The sequence below is a fragment of the Lycium ferocissimum genome, chromosome 4 (assembly GCF_029784015.1).
Source record: "Lycium ferocissimum isolate CSIRO_LF1 chromosome 4, AGI_CSIRO_Lferr_CH_V1, whole genome shotgun sequence".
Taxonomy (NCBI): Eukaryota; Viridiplantae; Streptophyta; class Magnoliopsida; order Solanales; family Solanaceae; genus Lycium; species Lycium ferocissimum.
In genome coordinates this window covers 47,847,737-47,864,469 of record NC_081345.1, presented here as the reverse complement: position 1 = coordinate 47,864,469, position 16,733 = coordinate 47,847,737, and the positions used below count along the sequence as shown (strand labels likewise).

General features: G+C 32.4%; 1 protein-coding gene and 2 non-coding genes across 4 annotated transcripts; all 3 read right to left on the bottom strand.

Annotated features, from left to right (window-relative positions):
• Positions 1-2,500: 2,500 nt before the first annotated feature.
• Positions 2,501-2,695, bottom strand: LOC132054960 (U2 spliceosomal RNA). Its single transcript, XR_009414434.1, has one exon. It is a non-coding gene; the product is annotated as a U2 spliceosomal RNA (small nuclear RNA).
• Positions 2,696-4,369: 1,674 nt separating this feature from the next.
• LOC132054959 (U2 spliceosomal RNA) lies at positions 4,370-4,565 on the bottom strand. Its single transcript, XR_009414433.1, has one exon. It is a non-coding gene; the product is annotated as a U2 spliceosomal RNA (small nuclear RNA).
• Positions 4,566-5,035: 470 nt separating this feature from the next.
• On the bottom strand, positions 5,036-12,739 carry LOC132054802 (secretory carrier-associated membrane protein 2-like). Of its 2 annotated transcripts, none has more exons than XM_059446777.1 (12): positions 12,338-12,739; positions 11,100-11,153; positions 9,359-9,421; positions 8,638-8,671; positions 8,403-8,525; positions 7,483-7,545; positions 7,310-7,400; positions 7,169-7,214; positions 6,982-7,049; positions 6,656-6,704; positions 6,249-6,314; positions 5,036-5,312 (listed from the first exon to the last, which is right to left on the bottom strand). In XM_059446777.1, the coding sequence occupies exons 1-12, from the start codon at positions 12,395-12,397 to the stop codon at positions 5,229-5,231; spliced, it is 801 nt and encodes a 266-aa protein (XP_059302760.1). In that variant the 5' UTR covers positions 12,398-12,739; the 3' UTR covers positions 5,036-5,228. The 2 variants fall into 2 exon arrangements, with proteins under 2 accessions (XP_059302760.1, XP_059302759.1); XM_059446776.1 differs by having other exon boundaries at positions 9,359-9,433; positions 12,338-12,715.
• Between the last annotated feature and the right edge of the window lie 3,994 nt (positions 12,740-16,733).

Sequence of the window (16,733 nt, the reverse complement as noted above, 5' to 3'; positions counted from 1 at the left end):
TTTGATCTCCGATCCTTATGGAACCTTCTTAACACTTGTTTATCACTTCATTAGCAATCTAAGGGACGTTATAGCTCTTCCTCAAAGTATCCTTAGAACATTGTTAACTCAATACTCGAAATTCTTATCCGATACACAACGTATGGCTTACTTTCCTTAACAACTTTCTTTCCTTAACTCGAATGTCTTTGGAAATCTTAATTAGGACCATCAAATACTATCTCTTGCTTGTCCAAACCTCGTGTACATCATGCCCCTCGTTAGTCTATTCACTGTACGCTAACGGAAAATTTTCAAGGTGTAACACAAGTAATATGAGACGGAGTATTACCTATTGAACACCCTTCATATATATATATATATATATATATATATATATATATATATAGTTTTCGAACACGTGTGTTGCACGTGTATTCCATGCTTATTAGCACAAACTTCTTAAAACATTAGAAATGGTAATTGAATAAGTGGGCGATGAATTGCATTAAAATGGAAAGGGAAGAAGCATGCTCAAATTGACAAATAATGAACTTATACAATCAGTATTCATTATCGTTGCAAAACACTATCTTACTGGAAGTTACCATCAAGTGAAGTTGAAATGATACCCTTTATTTTCAAGAGAGAGAAAAGTTTCTTAGCATTGTTTTTTATTACTTATGTAACTAATACTATAGTCTGTAATTGTACACAGTCAACAAATTATATAACCTTTTCTTATGCAGTTTTTTTAAGATAGCAAATATTAACTTTTCTGGTATTTCAACCAACACAGCTTAAATCTGAATATGAGCAACGTCACTTATGATTACAAATACTTCATGTCTTAAAGTTTTTGCCTTGTCTTTAAGAAATTGTAACCTTCGTCGTATTCCAGCCGCATACATTTCAAGAAATTGTCGTCGAATGAAAGTACTATTTTGTAGAAGTTGCATGGAAATTCGATTAACATATGCCTTCATTAGGATGGCTAGTAGAGCATTGTCATCAATTTCATGGTGGACACCTGCCCAAAAACAGTAATAGTTATTTGTTATAGAGATACTTAATAATTATTGACATAAGAAAATTAATTTAATATATATATAAATCATAATTGCACGTAACATTTTTCTGATTCGAACTTATGAGTCCTTTCATTTGTGAATTTGACAAAAAATATTGGTTGAATCATATATGTATATAACCCGACAATAAGTCAATATCGACATTTTTGGTGCGAGCATGCAACACCGGATTAGACAAAATAAATTCAAATTTTAAAACAAGCCTTCTAGAATACAAGTGCATCTATTATGTATCACCATCTCGACTTCTTCTTCTCCGCAAAGTCCATCCACCATTTTTAGTTCCATTTTTCTGACCTTTCACTCTCTTTCATAAATATAGTCTTGAAAGGTGTAGTACAAAATTATAAAAGGTTTGAAGAGAGAAAGTGAAAAGATTTGTAGAAAAGAAACCAATCATAAATTGTTGCAGAAGGTGGTGAGGGGAAGAAAATTAAGGAGATAATGATTTGACATAAGACAAAAAGATACACAGATAGTAATTGAGTAATTTGAAGTGTTCTGTGCAATTTATACAATTTGATAAAGAATATCAAAGGTTATCTAACGTATGGAAGCTAAAAGAGGCAGAAAATGAGAAAGAAATAGGAAGTTGATAATTTGTGCAGTTAAAAGCATTAATGCCTACAATAAAATCAAAATTACCCCACGACTCAAAGTTAATTTATTAAATTTTAATAAACAGACTTTGATTTGCATTTTTTGGTGTGTGAGGAGAGAGATTTTGGTTATAGTAAAGGGTAAAATGGTATTTCAACTTTTAACTTAGAGGCTTCCCTCTTTTAATTTTATATATATATATATATATATATATATATATATATATATATATGAACACTCTTGACAAAAATTCTAGCTCCGCTATTGTGAACATATACCTGAGCTCCAAGCAGGCGAGCATTATGCGCTTTGCACAAAAGTCAAAAGATATAACTAAATATTCTAGCTAGAGACTGAATATCAAGCGTCCCATTTCTTTATATATTTGCACGACTCTGTTTATATAGTATGTAGAAAAGTCCCACGAAGGGAAATGTAGCCAATTAACATCAGTTTTATGCAAGATTTTAAAGGATTAATAAAACACTAGTATATCCAGAGTCGAGGACATCACTATATATGTACTTGAGAGAATGAGAGGTTACATCAGCAAAAGTTTATATAAGCTAATGTTGTGGTACTTTGAGTCGAGCATTCTAGTTATTTTCTCTATTCTTACAACTCTGTTCTATAGTATGTAGAAAACTCTGGGAAATAAAACAGTTAATACATCATATTGCTCATTGTTAAAAATGAGCTATATGTATTTTAGCCAGGATTTTATAGAAAAGAAAATACATTCCATAAAACATACACATTGCTCATTCTTAACTATAATTTTCTCCACATTGTGTAAGCCAAGCTAGAAAAGAAAATTTAAATTTGATTTGGTGGGGTGTGCCAGGCCCGTGCTATAGTGCAACACATGGGCAACACTCGAGAGTCCAGATAGCAAGCTACCCCAACAAACTCTCCCCCTAAAAAATTGAGTTAATATCGTGTGGATCAATAACCCACATATCAGATATTAAACTGATAAGAACAGATACTACACTTGATCTTAGCCAAAAGGCCGAGAAAGGTATGTGTTTCTTGGCTCACGGACCTCTTGTTTTATACTGCCTCTCAACTCTCTGTTATCCATTTTCTATCAATGTGGTATACTACTACTATTACTCTTCCTAGTTCAAAAAAAGGAACTACTTTGCTTCCTTTGAAGTGTAAATAAGATAATCCAGAAAGAAAAAAAGTAACTTGTCCCAGTAAGAGAAAGGTTACTGTTACTGATTCGACTGGAACTTGAAAGTATGAAAAATATGAGTCTAGATAATAATGTTTCCTTCAATTATATATGCAGCTGAAATTGTTTCCTTCAATTATGTATGCAGCTGAAATAGTATATTTCCAAACAAGAGAGAGAGAGAGAGGGGGGGTGCTAAAGTTTAAGAATAGTAATTAATGACAATATATAGCTCAGAGAAACATTTACTCCTATATAACATGCACAGCCTATTAAAATATTTCAATTTGGTTAAGTAGTCAAGTATAAACGAAGGCTGATAGAACAAAGTTTCTATAGTATTTACAGGTATTTGCCCTTCAAAAGACACTTGTATATTAGCAAGACACTTGGGGGCAAAAATTATTTGAGCTATAACCACTAAATAGTATACAAAGCTAAAACAAACAATTTATTATTACCGAATACCGATGATCAAAATCAATTTTGACCTCCAAGCATACTATCAACGCTTACAGTCTAGTGATAGCAGTGAGTTTGAAAGATAATAGGTGTGAGTTCAATTCTCACTATTCCTTTTCCCTCTGCCCCCTCCCCTGATCAAAGGACCTCCAAGCGTGAAGTTAATTCTTGCACGTGTTACTGGAACAAGTCTTAAGTAATCTCAAGCATGTATGGTTTATTATTCAAATATGTAAAAAAGTTACCTATTATTTGGTGCAAATAAATAAGATATAATACTCCCTCCGTCCCAAAAAGATTGTCTTAGTTTGACTTGGCACAAAGTTTAAGAAACAAAGGAAGACTTTTAAAATGTGTGGTCCAAAATAAGCCTTAGGTATTTGTGTGGCTATAAATCATCTCGTAAAGTTAAATTGTTTCTAAATATAGAAAAGTGTCAATCTTTTTGGGACAAACTAAAAAGAAAAGGAAGACAATCTTTTTGGGACGGAGGGAGTATGTTTTTTCGACCAAACTATGTTAGAAGTACACCCTCAATAAGACTTGAAACAAGCTTTCCCTCCCCACTTCCACTTTAATTTATAGGAACACTTCATGATTTTAGAGGATTAACACAACATTAGTATATAGCCAGAGTCTAGGACATAACTATAGATGTACATGACAAAGAAGAGATTTGTCATTCCTAACCCTGCTTCACTTTATTTATTATTTGAACATGTAAAGGTTGTGTCTTGATCCGAGTGGGGATAGCATTTTTCATCTGCATGTCCATAGAGTTTTGAAAAATCCAAATCACTTATCTTAGCTAAGGTGAAGTCTGGTACTTCTTTTCCATCCTACCACACTGAAAATGTCAAGCTTTTTGTTTATTTAATTTTTGTGAAAATACTTCATGACCCTTAAGGATTTAATACAATAATTAGAAGACAGCTTTATTAATCTATTTACATACCCAACCAAGACCACCATTTCAGAATTACATATTACTCCTTGAGAACTAAAACTTGCTCGATATTGTTAAAGCCAAGCTCAAAAAAATTTAAACACAGATTTGGTGGGGTGCGCCAGGCCAAGGCTGTAGTGCAACACCTAGGCGACACACGAAGGCCCAAGTAGCAAGCTACCCTGATGTACCTCCCCCCTTTAAAAATTAATTTAATATCGCGTGAGCCGATGGCCCATATATCAGATATTAAACTGATAAGAACAGATACTACACTTGATCTTAGTCAAAAGGCCGAGAAAGGTATGCTGTTTTTGATATAGGGGCCTCCTTTTTTATACTGCCTCTCAATTCTCTGCTTTGCTTTCTCTGTTGATGGAGGACAGATAAACCTGAAATGCTACCTACATTTATAATAGTGTGACAAAGACACTTAGGGAAATTTTTTATTTGAGTTATAAACACTGTAGATGTGAGTTCAATCCTCACTATCTTATTTCCCTATCCACTTTTATAATTTGCATCATGCAAGAAAATTTTCCAGTACTTTTTATCTCTGTCCATTATTTTGTTTCATACAAGAAGAACCTATACTCTTTTATCTCAGTCCATCTTGTTGATCGACGCTAAATTGTACCTGTGCTGCATAACACACACACATTGTAGAAACTAAGATTCAAGCATTTTGATGATTTAATTTCTATATGCATACAACTCTGTTCCTGTAGTATGCGAAAAATTCCCAGAGATGGGAAATATACCAATTAACATCAGGTATGTGAAAATAGTTTGCGATTTTAAGGATTAACACGACACTAATATAGCCAGAGGCCAGGACACCACTATGTATGTACTTGAGAAGTCACATTAATTAACAAAAGCTTATCTAGGCTAAGGTGTGAGAAGAAACAATGCAAAAATACAATAGCGGAAGTTCAAAACTCCACGAATTCGACCCCCCAATGTTTGTTCACATTGCGTTTATTGTTGACCTTGCAGCCTCTTTCTTCATCTCCGCAGCTTTACCACTCCCTCGGAAATACAAGAACACTTGCTGCATATTGCAGATCATGAAAGATGTTAGGTAAAAGCAGAGGCGAATATGAGCCCTATATGCTATGCAACCAACTAAATCCAGAACATGGACATATATATGTGAATAACCACTTGAATATGAAAAATAACTTTTCTTGGGTACTTTTTCCTATTGATTTTCTTTTTTTATAATTATGAGTTTTATTTATTCCAGGTGTCATGATTTGATTTATTCGACACAGCAGCAGGTGAATATCAAGCAGGGGCGGAGTCAGAGACCAAGTTACGGTTCCGCCAACCCAGTAACTTTGTCCAAACTTTGTATTTGTCTTAAGAAATTCATTTAATATGTATAAATTATTAATTTAGAACTTAGTAACTTAAAACTACTAGAATCTTGACCCATAAACTTCAAATCTGGCTCGACTTCTGATATCAAACATGTCGTCTACTGGATCCGAGTGTACACGAGCAGTGGCGGAGCCAGGATTTTAAATAAGGGGGTTCAAAAATGTAAAGAAGTAGACAAACGAAGAAGCCAAGGGGGTTCAACATCTACTGTATATATAAAAAATAATTTTCACCTTGTATATACAGTGTAATTTTTTGCTGAAGGGGTTCGGATGAACCCCCTTGGGGCTTACTGGCTCCGCCCCTGTGCACGAGACACATTTATGTCAATAAGAAGTGTCTATCTGGTTACAAGGATGGTTAAGTTATCTATCAGACAGTTGGTATTAACTTTAAGAGTGTGTGTGTGTGTGTGTCTCTCTCTCTCTATCTATCTATCTATCTATCTATCTATATATCTATATATATATATTAGCCAATAAAAATACTACAATGTATTTAGTGCTACGAAATTTACAAATTGAACCTATCAAGTTTAAATCATGGATTGGCCTCTCGGGAAGAACGATACTAGAAGCAATGACAAAGGGACTGATAACTAAACCTGAATAACCCATATGCTAATCAGTGCTTCAAGAGAGAACAATCCAGCCCCTATGAAAAAGAATACCTGCAAGTAAAAAGCAGGGTTCAATATCTCTTTTGGGCGCAAAAAGCAAGATTTCTGCTTTAGTAATAAAAGATCAATTTGTTATAACATGGTTAGAGTTTGTTGAGCCAGAGAGTCTATCGGAAACAACCTCTCTACCTCACAAAGGTAGGCGTAAGGTCTGCGTACATCCTACCCTCCCGAGACCTCACTTGTGGGATCACACTGGGTTTGTTATTGTTGTTGTTGGTTAGAGTTTTTGATTTGCACGATTGACATTAATATGAACACGCGAAGTTCAGGAGACAATTATATGAATAAATAGTACCTAACGAAATTTAGAAAGTCCAAGATAACCTTACCCCGAGTGTTGAACTCCAGCGTATAAGATCAATTGCATTCATAAAACCACTGTTGAACAAGGGAATGTAAAGAAGAGTTAGTCATATTAAAGGCATACATATAACTATTAAAGGCATACATATTACTCTGACTAACTTCAATTAAGAAATAGAAAAGACAAAAAAGTGCGCAAGTTGGTCCTGACACCACAGTTATATAAAAAAAAAGGATAGAAAAAACACCCCAAGGTTGTAATCAGGGAATATGTTTTCAATGTAATGTGTTTCCTCTAGAAACTCATTGTACCGGCGTCTCTTGCCCAAACAAAAAAAGCAAGAAAACTTACGTCAAGGAATGTTCCCTAAATATGAATGGAGGTGCCACTGCAGCTAAGACGCAATATGTAATGTGAATCTACAATACACATGAATAAAAATTAAAAAAAAATCAAAGTTGTCCTCAATAATCAACTCTCAAGTGGAAAAAAGAAAACCCCAAACAAATAAAATTGAAAAAGACAAATGTGTGTTCACCGAATAACATAAGAAAAACCACCCAAACTTCAGCGCGCTATCAGTCCTGCAAACAGAATGAATATCAGAAAATAGTCTTCGACGGGTAGAAGAGCACTACAAAATTATAAGAAAAAAACAACAACAACAACAACATAGTACCTCATTGCACGATAAAGAGGACGATACCACACAAAGTAGGCTAATGGAAAACCAAATAAGTAGAGAAGAGACAAAACCCAAGCGCCTACGTCTATAATGAGAAAAAGGTTAAGTTAGATAGTTAATTTTTATTGAAGGAATAAGAAGATTGTAAGATTTGGTTTAGCAAAAACCTCCTCCTTTGAACCAAAGAGTGGTGGTCGATAAAAGGTTCCATAGTAAACAACACCCCAAACCTGCAATTCACCAAGTCCGAAGTAAATTGTCTGATTCAACAATTTGAAGAACCAGCGCTTGTCCTAAATCATTCTAACAAAACAATTTTCTAAGATTATGGATACTCTCGATTCAAATATCTTTTTAACATGATATCAGAGTAGACAAAGTTTCTGAGTTCGAGTATCACCGACACTTTTTATCAAAAAGAATTGGGGAAAGAACGTGTGTGGCCTCTCAAACCAAAATAATTACCCGCCCATACCCATTACTTTTGTACCCCTAGGAAAAATCAAAACTATTTACCTGAGATGCCCCCAAAATTATGATACCAACATGGTATATAAATATTCTGAGATGGTATCTTGAAAGACTACTTTAGTCCTTCTCTTAGTCCTTCATGATACCATCACGATATATAAATATATTGAGATGGTATATAAATATATGGATGGTATCATGGAGGACTGTTTTCAGTCCTTCTCTTAGCCTCCATGATACCATCATGATATATAAATATAGTGCAATAGTACCACGAAGGAAGGGGTTTGGGAGAGGGGGTATGTTGGGTAAATATTTCCTGTCGGCTGGGGTAGAAGCGAAATTACTGTAGGAAGGGCATGGGGCAGGTAAATATTTTATATTTTAGGGATACTTGATGTCCCGCACGTGGTGGCTGGACTACTATATACAAATATTTTTCTTGTAGCTCAAAACCAACTAGAAATACATAGTTAAGTTATTAAAATGCACACCGGTCTCTAAGGCAGGTGAAAAATCAAAGGTTGTAGAATTCGTACTAGAAAGTTAGTAATGTGCAAAGCAATAGTGGTTTTTGTAAATCAGAGTGTACAGAAAAGATTTTAAATCGACGTACCCAAGAATGTAGCAAATGCAACATACTGCAACTTTTGTAGATGGATTGGAATTTCATTTGCGATATCTTGATGAAAGATGGGTAAGAATGGTGGCCAATTCCTTTCCTCTATAACAACACCGGCTACCAAAAGAAAAGCAGAGATCAGAAATAAAGTATATTTTCGCTGAATAAAACTTTGATTAGTTAGTTCAAGGGCGCAAAGACATATTAATGTACAGTGGAGAAAGTATACCTCCTGCTAAAGCTTCTTCTCTCCTCTTCACTTCCTAGAATAAGCCAAGAAAACTTAGAATTGATAGCTATCTTACAAAAAACAGTCTTAGCATTAGCCATTAAGTCTAAACCAGAAACATGAAATCTCTCAATGTCAAACGGAACTTCTTCGTAAACCAAATACTACTAAATTAGGAATAATAGCTCCATAAGCTAGAGAACAACAATTACTCAATACTGGAAATCAAGTAAATCTAGGTTGATTTATGCAAATGTTCCTTCTTTAGGCCACCATTTAGATTGGCCCTATTATTAATAGTTGTGAAAATATAGCGCTTGAAAAATTATCGGACAACGTTAGACGCAAGTCTAATATTTGCTCAACATTACAGACAGAACATTAGTCATTCATCTAACATTTGCAATAACTTAAAAAAATTTAGACCGGCATCTAATGTTTCCTCATAAATTTTCATTTTGCTCAGAAGGAATCTTTAGACTGTCCTCTAAAAGGTCCGTAAGTTGCAAGAGAAATAAAAAGAGGGTCATTTACCAAATTATAACTGTCCCAAAATAGGGACAACCGGCAAATATTCTACGTTTATCTCACAATACATTCATAATAAAAATTCAGTCAATGATGAAACGTATTCGACAAAATTTGAATTTGGATTGTTTACTTATCAAAAGATAAGCAAAGGCATACTAGAAATCACCATAAAGTGCTAAAGCAAGCCTACCGCTTCTCTTCTTCTCAGATCAGCCTCTCTAGCTTGTAGTTCCTTCTCCTTCTTCTTTAGATCCTGCATTGTTGTCTATATATATATATATTAATATATATTATATTAGAAGGAGGGAAGTCAAGCATGAGGTTAAGCCAAGTGGTGTATTGAGAACAAGCCACTTGGCACTTTAAAGACAAAATCTAAAAATATTTTAAACAAATCTAATAAGGATTCGAGAATTAATTAGATAAGAGATTGAGGAATTAATTAGATATGAAGAAGATTAGGGAATTAATTAGATAAGAGATAATAAAAGAATTTAATATCTTTTTTTTTTTTTTTTACTTTGTCTCTGAATTGCAGACTTTAAGTACAGTTCATGTTGCAAAACAAATTATCCTTGGTGGTTTAAAGCAATAACATTCTCAAGGTAAATCAATTTAAAATTATTGATGAGTTAATTAGAGGTTCAACGTTAGGTACAGAGGAGCAGCAAAGAAATTGGTAGAAAACCAGAGGTGGTGGCTGTGTGAATGGGATAGGAAACCTTAGGAGGCATATTTGGATCTTGCTAATAAGATGGCTATAAAGAATTTTATTTTTTGGTTTTTCATTCGGTGTCTCCCAGACCGCATTGGAGCCCGATTAATTCGGATTCGCACCGCTTAGGGTACATTCGGGGGAAACACTCCCTTTCAAGGATTTAGCATACGTAACTCGAACACGAACACCTCTGGGGTTCTGTAGGTTGTACCCGATTATAAAGAAACTTGAACAGGCTTTGATGAGTTCTTGTGTTTTATTAAAATAATTGAAGTATTAGTCCTTATCATTTAGAATAAAATATGTCACTTTTTAAATTATAGGTAAAACACAGAATGAAAAAAGTTAACTAAAATGTCATATTAGGGAAAAGAAAGTAAAAAGAGAAGAAAATAGTGATAGTGTGAGGCTATCTATACTTAGAATCAATTTAAAAACTAAAATAAAATAAATAAATATTATTAAAAATGTTATTAATATATTTAGATAATGAAAGAATTCTGAGAAATAGAATAAAAGTCTGAAATAAATAAAATTTAGGAGTAACAAAAAAATATAAATTCAAACAATAGATTAATTAGAAAGATAAAGCTTATTTTAAATTGATGAGAAAGCTCAAACTATAGGTAATATCACACAACCAAGTCTTAATATTGTAAAATATCGAAATATAATTAATATTTTCATGTGGGTAATTTCAATAATTGAAATTATAACACTAAACTTTTATGCTTGAAAACAAATGAGAAGTATAGGACCCTCGGCTCTTTCTTCATAATGCATTTACCTCATCTCTTAATTAAGAAAAAAAATGAGAAGAAAATCTTAGTTTCCTATAACACATAATACTAGAATTTTAAAGCGCCGTAAAATTGCGGGCTCATTTTGTGAAAATAATAAACGTTTATGTTCATATATTTTATGGATATAAAATAAAGAATTTCTCTATTTTATATACTTTGGACGAAATCAATATCACAATTTTGATTCGAAACAATACAATATAATCTATATTATAGGTAAAACATACTGGAAGAATTCCAATCAATATAATAAAACTATCAAAATAAATTAATGTAGGAGTAAAAAAACTCAATATTTAGCCCATGACCTAATGTGCTTCATGCTTAATATTCTTTAATATAGTCAGTGCATTGTGCGGGTACTAATACAAATAAAATATACAGAGTTCAAATTGCAAAATCTGTCTCACCTTTGCATTATCAAGAGGAATATCGACTGTTGAACCACGAGTAGAACTTCCATTCTGATCATTTAAGTAAAATAATGCATAAGCAAGGTATTTATATTATCATTAATTGGTGTAAAATAGAGAATTGAACACACATTAATCTATAGAAAAGGCATGGACAGAAAAGACTCAGATTCAGCTTTAGCTAGTCTAAAGAATCATCTTGTCCAATTATTTCATTCAGCAGATTAAACTAGATTAGAAACCAGAAACTCATTGCAATCCACAAAGGAGGAAGGTTAAAAAAAAACACATCAAATATAAAGAAGCGCATATCGTGTTCATGAAGGGTCCACGGAAGGGTCGTTTCCTAATGGGGTGTAATGTAGGCAGTTACCCTGATGCAAGTATCAGTGGTTAATTTCATCGCTCGAACCCTGACCTATAGGTCACATGAAGATAAGTTTATCGTTGTTCCAAGGCTCCTCTTCACCTAAAGAAACTCCTAATCTTAAACTAAAAAATAAAGCCCTAGCTAGGCCTCAATGACAACATTTTTGATTGAATGATACTAAACAAGAAGGCGCAAGAGGTAACAACAAACCATAATGCAACTAAACAGGTCTAGAAACTGGACCAACTCGAAGGTCGCGCTAGCGCCCGGGAGAAAGTTGACTTTGATAAAGAAGCGCTTGCGCTTAGATTAGTTTCATCTTAAAAGATGAAGGGATGTAGCACAGTTTGGTATCGCCTTTGTTTTGGGCAAGTTAAAAATGCAACAGCTTCAAATGTTGTCATCCCTACCTATTCTCCTCCTCTAGGCAATAACAAGGAATCCATTGAGATCATTGTAAATTGGACATACAGATTTTAATATTTTTTTTAATTTCCCATCTAGTGTTCGGTTTCCGTTTTGGGCCCTCGACTTATCTAAATTTCTCGCGGAACGTCCATTAAAGGAGAAGTGCTCCCTAACAGGATTTTTCCTATTCCCAAAGCTTGAATCCGATGTTTTCCAATTCCTAAAGCTTGAACTAGAGATATTTCAAACAAAAGTAATTCAAACCCAATATTCTATACGGGCAATTATATTGTTCCTACCATTGCCAAAAAAAAAAAAAAAAAAATGGAACCACCTACCAACATAAACCAATTTTTTTTTTTTCCAAACCAGAAATCAAAACCACGACAATGCACTTATCAAATTACAGGAAAACAACAAAAACAAGTATATATAGGTTATGTGTGTATATATGTACCGCAAATGGATTCACGTTAGCTTCTTCTGCAAAAGGATTTTCATTAAAACGGCCAGCCATGATCAATAACCTCGAAACGAATCAGAATTATTTGCTTCCACAGGCAACCCAAAAACAAACCCAAAAATGCGACAGATATATTAAAAAAAAAAAGGTATGTTAAAATCTGTAGCACGTAAGGTTTTAATTGGGAGAGTGGAAAATGTGCATTGATCACACAATGCACAACTTATGGAATTAAATTAAGAGTCATTAGTGAATTCTTTTTTTTTTCTTGTAATTTTTCAGTTATATATTTTTGGTGTATCATTCATTTGCTTTTTATCCTGTTTTCTCGCAGTAGAAATTGGGGGAATTTATGTATGGAAAAGAATGTAAGAAGGTATTTGCGGGTGTTCACAGGTCAAAATCTGGGAATTTATATAGGTTGAAGTTTTTGGACCTAAATGATAAGTTCAACCGTTGAGGTGTGTGAGACTCAGCTAATACTAAGGTCTTCTGTTCTTTTTTTTTTTTTTTTTTTTTTTTTTTTGAAGTTAATTAGGATGTCTGAGATATTGGCTCTAAACAAACACTAGATAATTAAGATCATTTGTAGTATCTACGTAATTAATGTTCATAAATATAAAGTACTCCTATAATTAAATATTATATTCACAAAATAAGAAAATATATATTTAAACGATGTAAAAAAAATATTTATTTGATGAAGCAATTTAAGATTCGGCAACGGTATTAGTTACGTTGACTATATTTGGTTGTGAGGTGATGGTAAATAGTGGAGGTGTGTGACCGGCTGGTGGTAGAGATGGTTGATTGTAATGGTTGACGATGGAGATTCTACGGCTATAGTAGACAGAATAATTGTACTCCCTTCGTCTATTTTTACTTGTCACGTTTCGCTTCTCGAGAGTCAAACTGTATAAATTTTGACCAATATTTTAAGATGTACATCATATTAATATGAGAATAATTGCAACTTATAGTATTTTTTTTGTATAGTTTGTTCTTGACAAAATCAGTTTTCTTTTCTCTCTCTTTACCTTGTGCGTTCTATTCAAATATACTGTAAATGGAATAGGTTATTCCCTTTAATAAGCAGAGAGAGGGACCAAGTGGTTAATTCCCACTTTCCATGAAAGTGGGTAATGGGGTTATCCAAAAATAACTTTCTTAATAAAGTTAGAATTTAGCAATTATTTATTTAACCAAATAATATTAAACGTGGGCCGTAAAATTGTAACGACCTATTAGGTTGTTTTGCGATTTTTATCCCTTTTGCACTAAATGACCCTTCTTGTAGCTTTATTATGTTAGTTTTGATTTGGGGGATGGGTGGCGTGATTCCCAATTCATTCGAGTGTGTTTCGGATAAGAAAAAAGATATTCTGAAAATTCTTTATTTAAGAAATGAGAATGGTTGACTAAAGTCATCATCGGGGGTAATTGAGTCCGTTTCAAAGTTTCGTTGATTCCATTCCCGTGCCTTATAACTTAAACCTAATCATCAGGCGCAAAAACTTCATCTATGTTGTTGGGCCTGTGCCCATGCAAGGCACGTGCATTTCCCCAACATCGTCGTACAAATGAGATCTGATATTGGAAAGTTAATTTCACGGTGGTTCTATTGTGTAGTAGGATTATGAAGGAAATATCATAAAACTAAATACTACTCCCTCTGTCCCAATTTAAGTGTGTTATTTTTTTTTTTTAGTTTATCCCAAAAAGAGTGCCTCTTTCTATATTTAATAAGTTGAGAATTCAAACATCTTACATGGTAAGTTTATACCCACAAGATTCAAAGAACATTTTAGTACATTATGCACATCTTTATTTAGGACCACAAGATTCAAAACTCTCTCTTTATTTCTTAAAAATCATATCTAGTCAAACTAAGACACTTAAATTGGGATGGAAAGAGTAACATAACATACTATATACATTCGTTTGAAGTACAAAGTTAATCAGTTACATTTTTGAGCTTGCTAGAAAAACAAAAACATCGAGATTGTTTGTGATTATGATTTATGTAGGTGGTCCAACACTCGACTATATTTTTTGCTTCATTTCTTCTAGAGCAATCACAAACACCTATTTAATTATGGATCTACTACTAGAAATTCAATGCTTAATCTTAGCATTCAATGTGTATTCTTGAATAATCTCATTCCCAAACAAAGCGACAATACCCATCACATCCTTCATCAACTGAAGATGAGTAAAACTGAGTTTCGTGATGAGTTTTCAGCTGGCAACCTATGCTACCTGCAGATTTTATCATGTCTTATGAAACTTGCCCGAGAAACTACAATATCCCACAAGCATAAGAAACTAAAATTGAGAGACAATGATAAGGCAAATGAAAAAAGGGAAAGAGGAAAATTAAACTCAATGCTATATCTGCATGGAGTACTTTTAAATAGGCAATTACTATGATAATAATCTATACTATATTAAAAGCACGAAGGGCCTTAGAAATATTGATTGAACTTTTTGTCTCTCATTAAAAGACTCTGCAATAGATAAAAATGTCCTTTACTATTTTCCTAATATTTAAAACTTTAAAATTAATTAACAAAATTAATTTTTAAATCTAAATAAAAACCTACTTAGGCTTAGAATAAGGCATCGATAAAAGAACCTAATAGTGAACTAACATGAGTTAGCCGACGCTTTAATACGTAAGTTCTGTTTCACTTCGTTTTTGTGTGGTTGGGGAACATCATATCCAATTGGCAAAGTCATTAGTCCACACAAAGCAAAAGAAAAAAATTATATTGGGAAGATTTCAGATGCTTATCACACAGAACCTGTTTGGAAAGCCACCTGATAATTGGAATTGGTGTAATTACTACCCTAGTAATTGCACAGCCTAGTAATTACACAGTATTGTAATTACAACGACTTCGTTTGTTTATCATAATGTAATTACAGTGTAATTACAAGCGTGTTGTTTGGTTGCACAAGTATAATTACACAGTTAGTTTAATTTAAAAATAAAATTTAATTATAAAAAATTTAAAATTAATATTTAAAAAATATGTGCCTTTATGAATAATATTAAGTTAGTTATTTAATAATACATTGTTTCTTGAAAATATGTTAATTAATAATCATATATTTGTAACTAATATTGTAAAAAATAATTGATATATAATTTCAAATTAATAATATTTTAATTTAATTGATTATAAAAATTAAAAGCATACCTTTTTTGTAAGAACATCATGAGATTGGATATTTGACAAAAAAATATATTTATAAATATAATGCCATAACACTATTCAAATGTTTGACAATAATTCTATCAACTGTAAGTGAAAAATAAACAACATGCAATGTAAAATAACAAGTCAATAGTACTAAAGCAAATATTTTTAAAATTGAAAATATAACCTAAATTCAAAATCCAAAAGAATATTTTTAACACAATACTCTTATGTCAAATTCTAACGTTACATAAGTAAGTTTCAACATAACATAAGTAAATACTCCTATAATTCAAAAGAAACGAAAAATATAAGTCAATAACCTCATTCACAACGAAATCTACTTTAATAACTTCACTTTTTATAGGTCAAGTTTGCTAATGACTCATTCTTTCTAATATTAAGAGATGTAGTTTAAAAGCTTAGAATATTAACACGGTTATGCTAAATGAATAAAATAAAAAACTAAAAAAATACGAGCAAGTACATGGAACCACAAGAAGTAAAGGTTGGAATGAGAAGAAAGGAAATGAAATATAAATTCTATAAAAATAAAAATATATTTTAAAAAATACAAATAATTAAAAAGTAAAAAGAAAAAAGAAATTAAATAATAGAAATAAAAATAAATTAAAAAAGAAAAGAAATTAAAATAAAATAAAAAAGAAATTAAATAATAGAAATTAAAATAAATTAAAAAAGAAAAGAAATTAAAATAAAATTAAAAAGAAATAAACTAAAAAATAACCCTGTAATTACAAGTTGTAATTACACCCAATTCTCAGCCCCCCTTGAGAATTGGAGAGTGTAATTACACCCAATTCCCACCTAACTGTGTAATTACCTGGTCAAACAAACAGGCCAAACTGTGTAATTACACCCAATTACACGCAATTCCAATTGCCTGGGTGGCTTTCCAAACAGGCCCGTAGTGCTGCTTCCATTGCAAATTTTGATTTCATTTGGTATTTATTTTTTGTTAATCGTCATGTTTTTTTTCAGTTTTGATTGAATTTATTTTGCAGCCACAAATAATGGAGACAAAATTAAGTAGGATTTATAATTTATTTTTGGATCTGCATAGGTGATTCGAGCATTAAATCTTATTTTTTTAAATTATTTTCAATTATATTTGCAGATATACATGTTAATTTATCCTAATTATATAAATTCTATACACTTTCGGT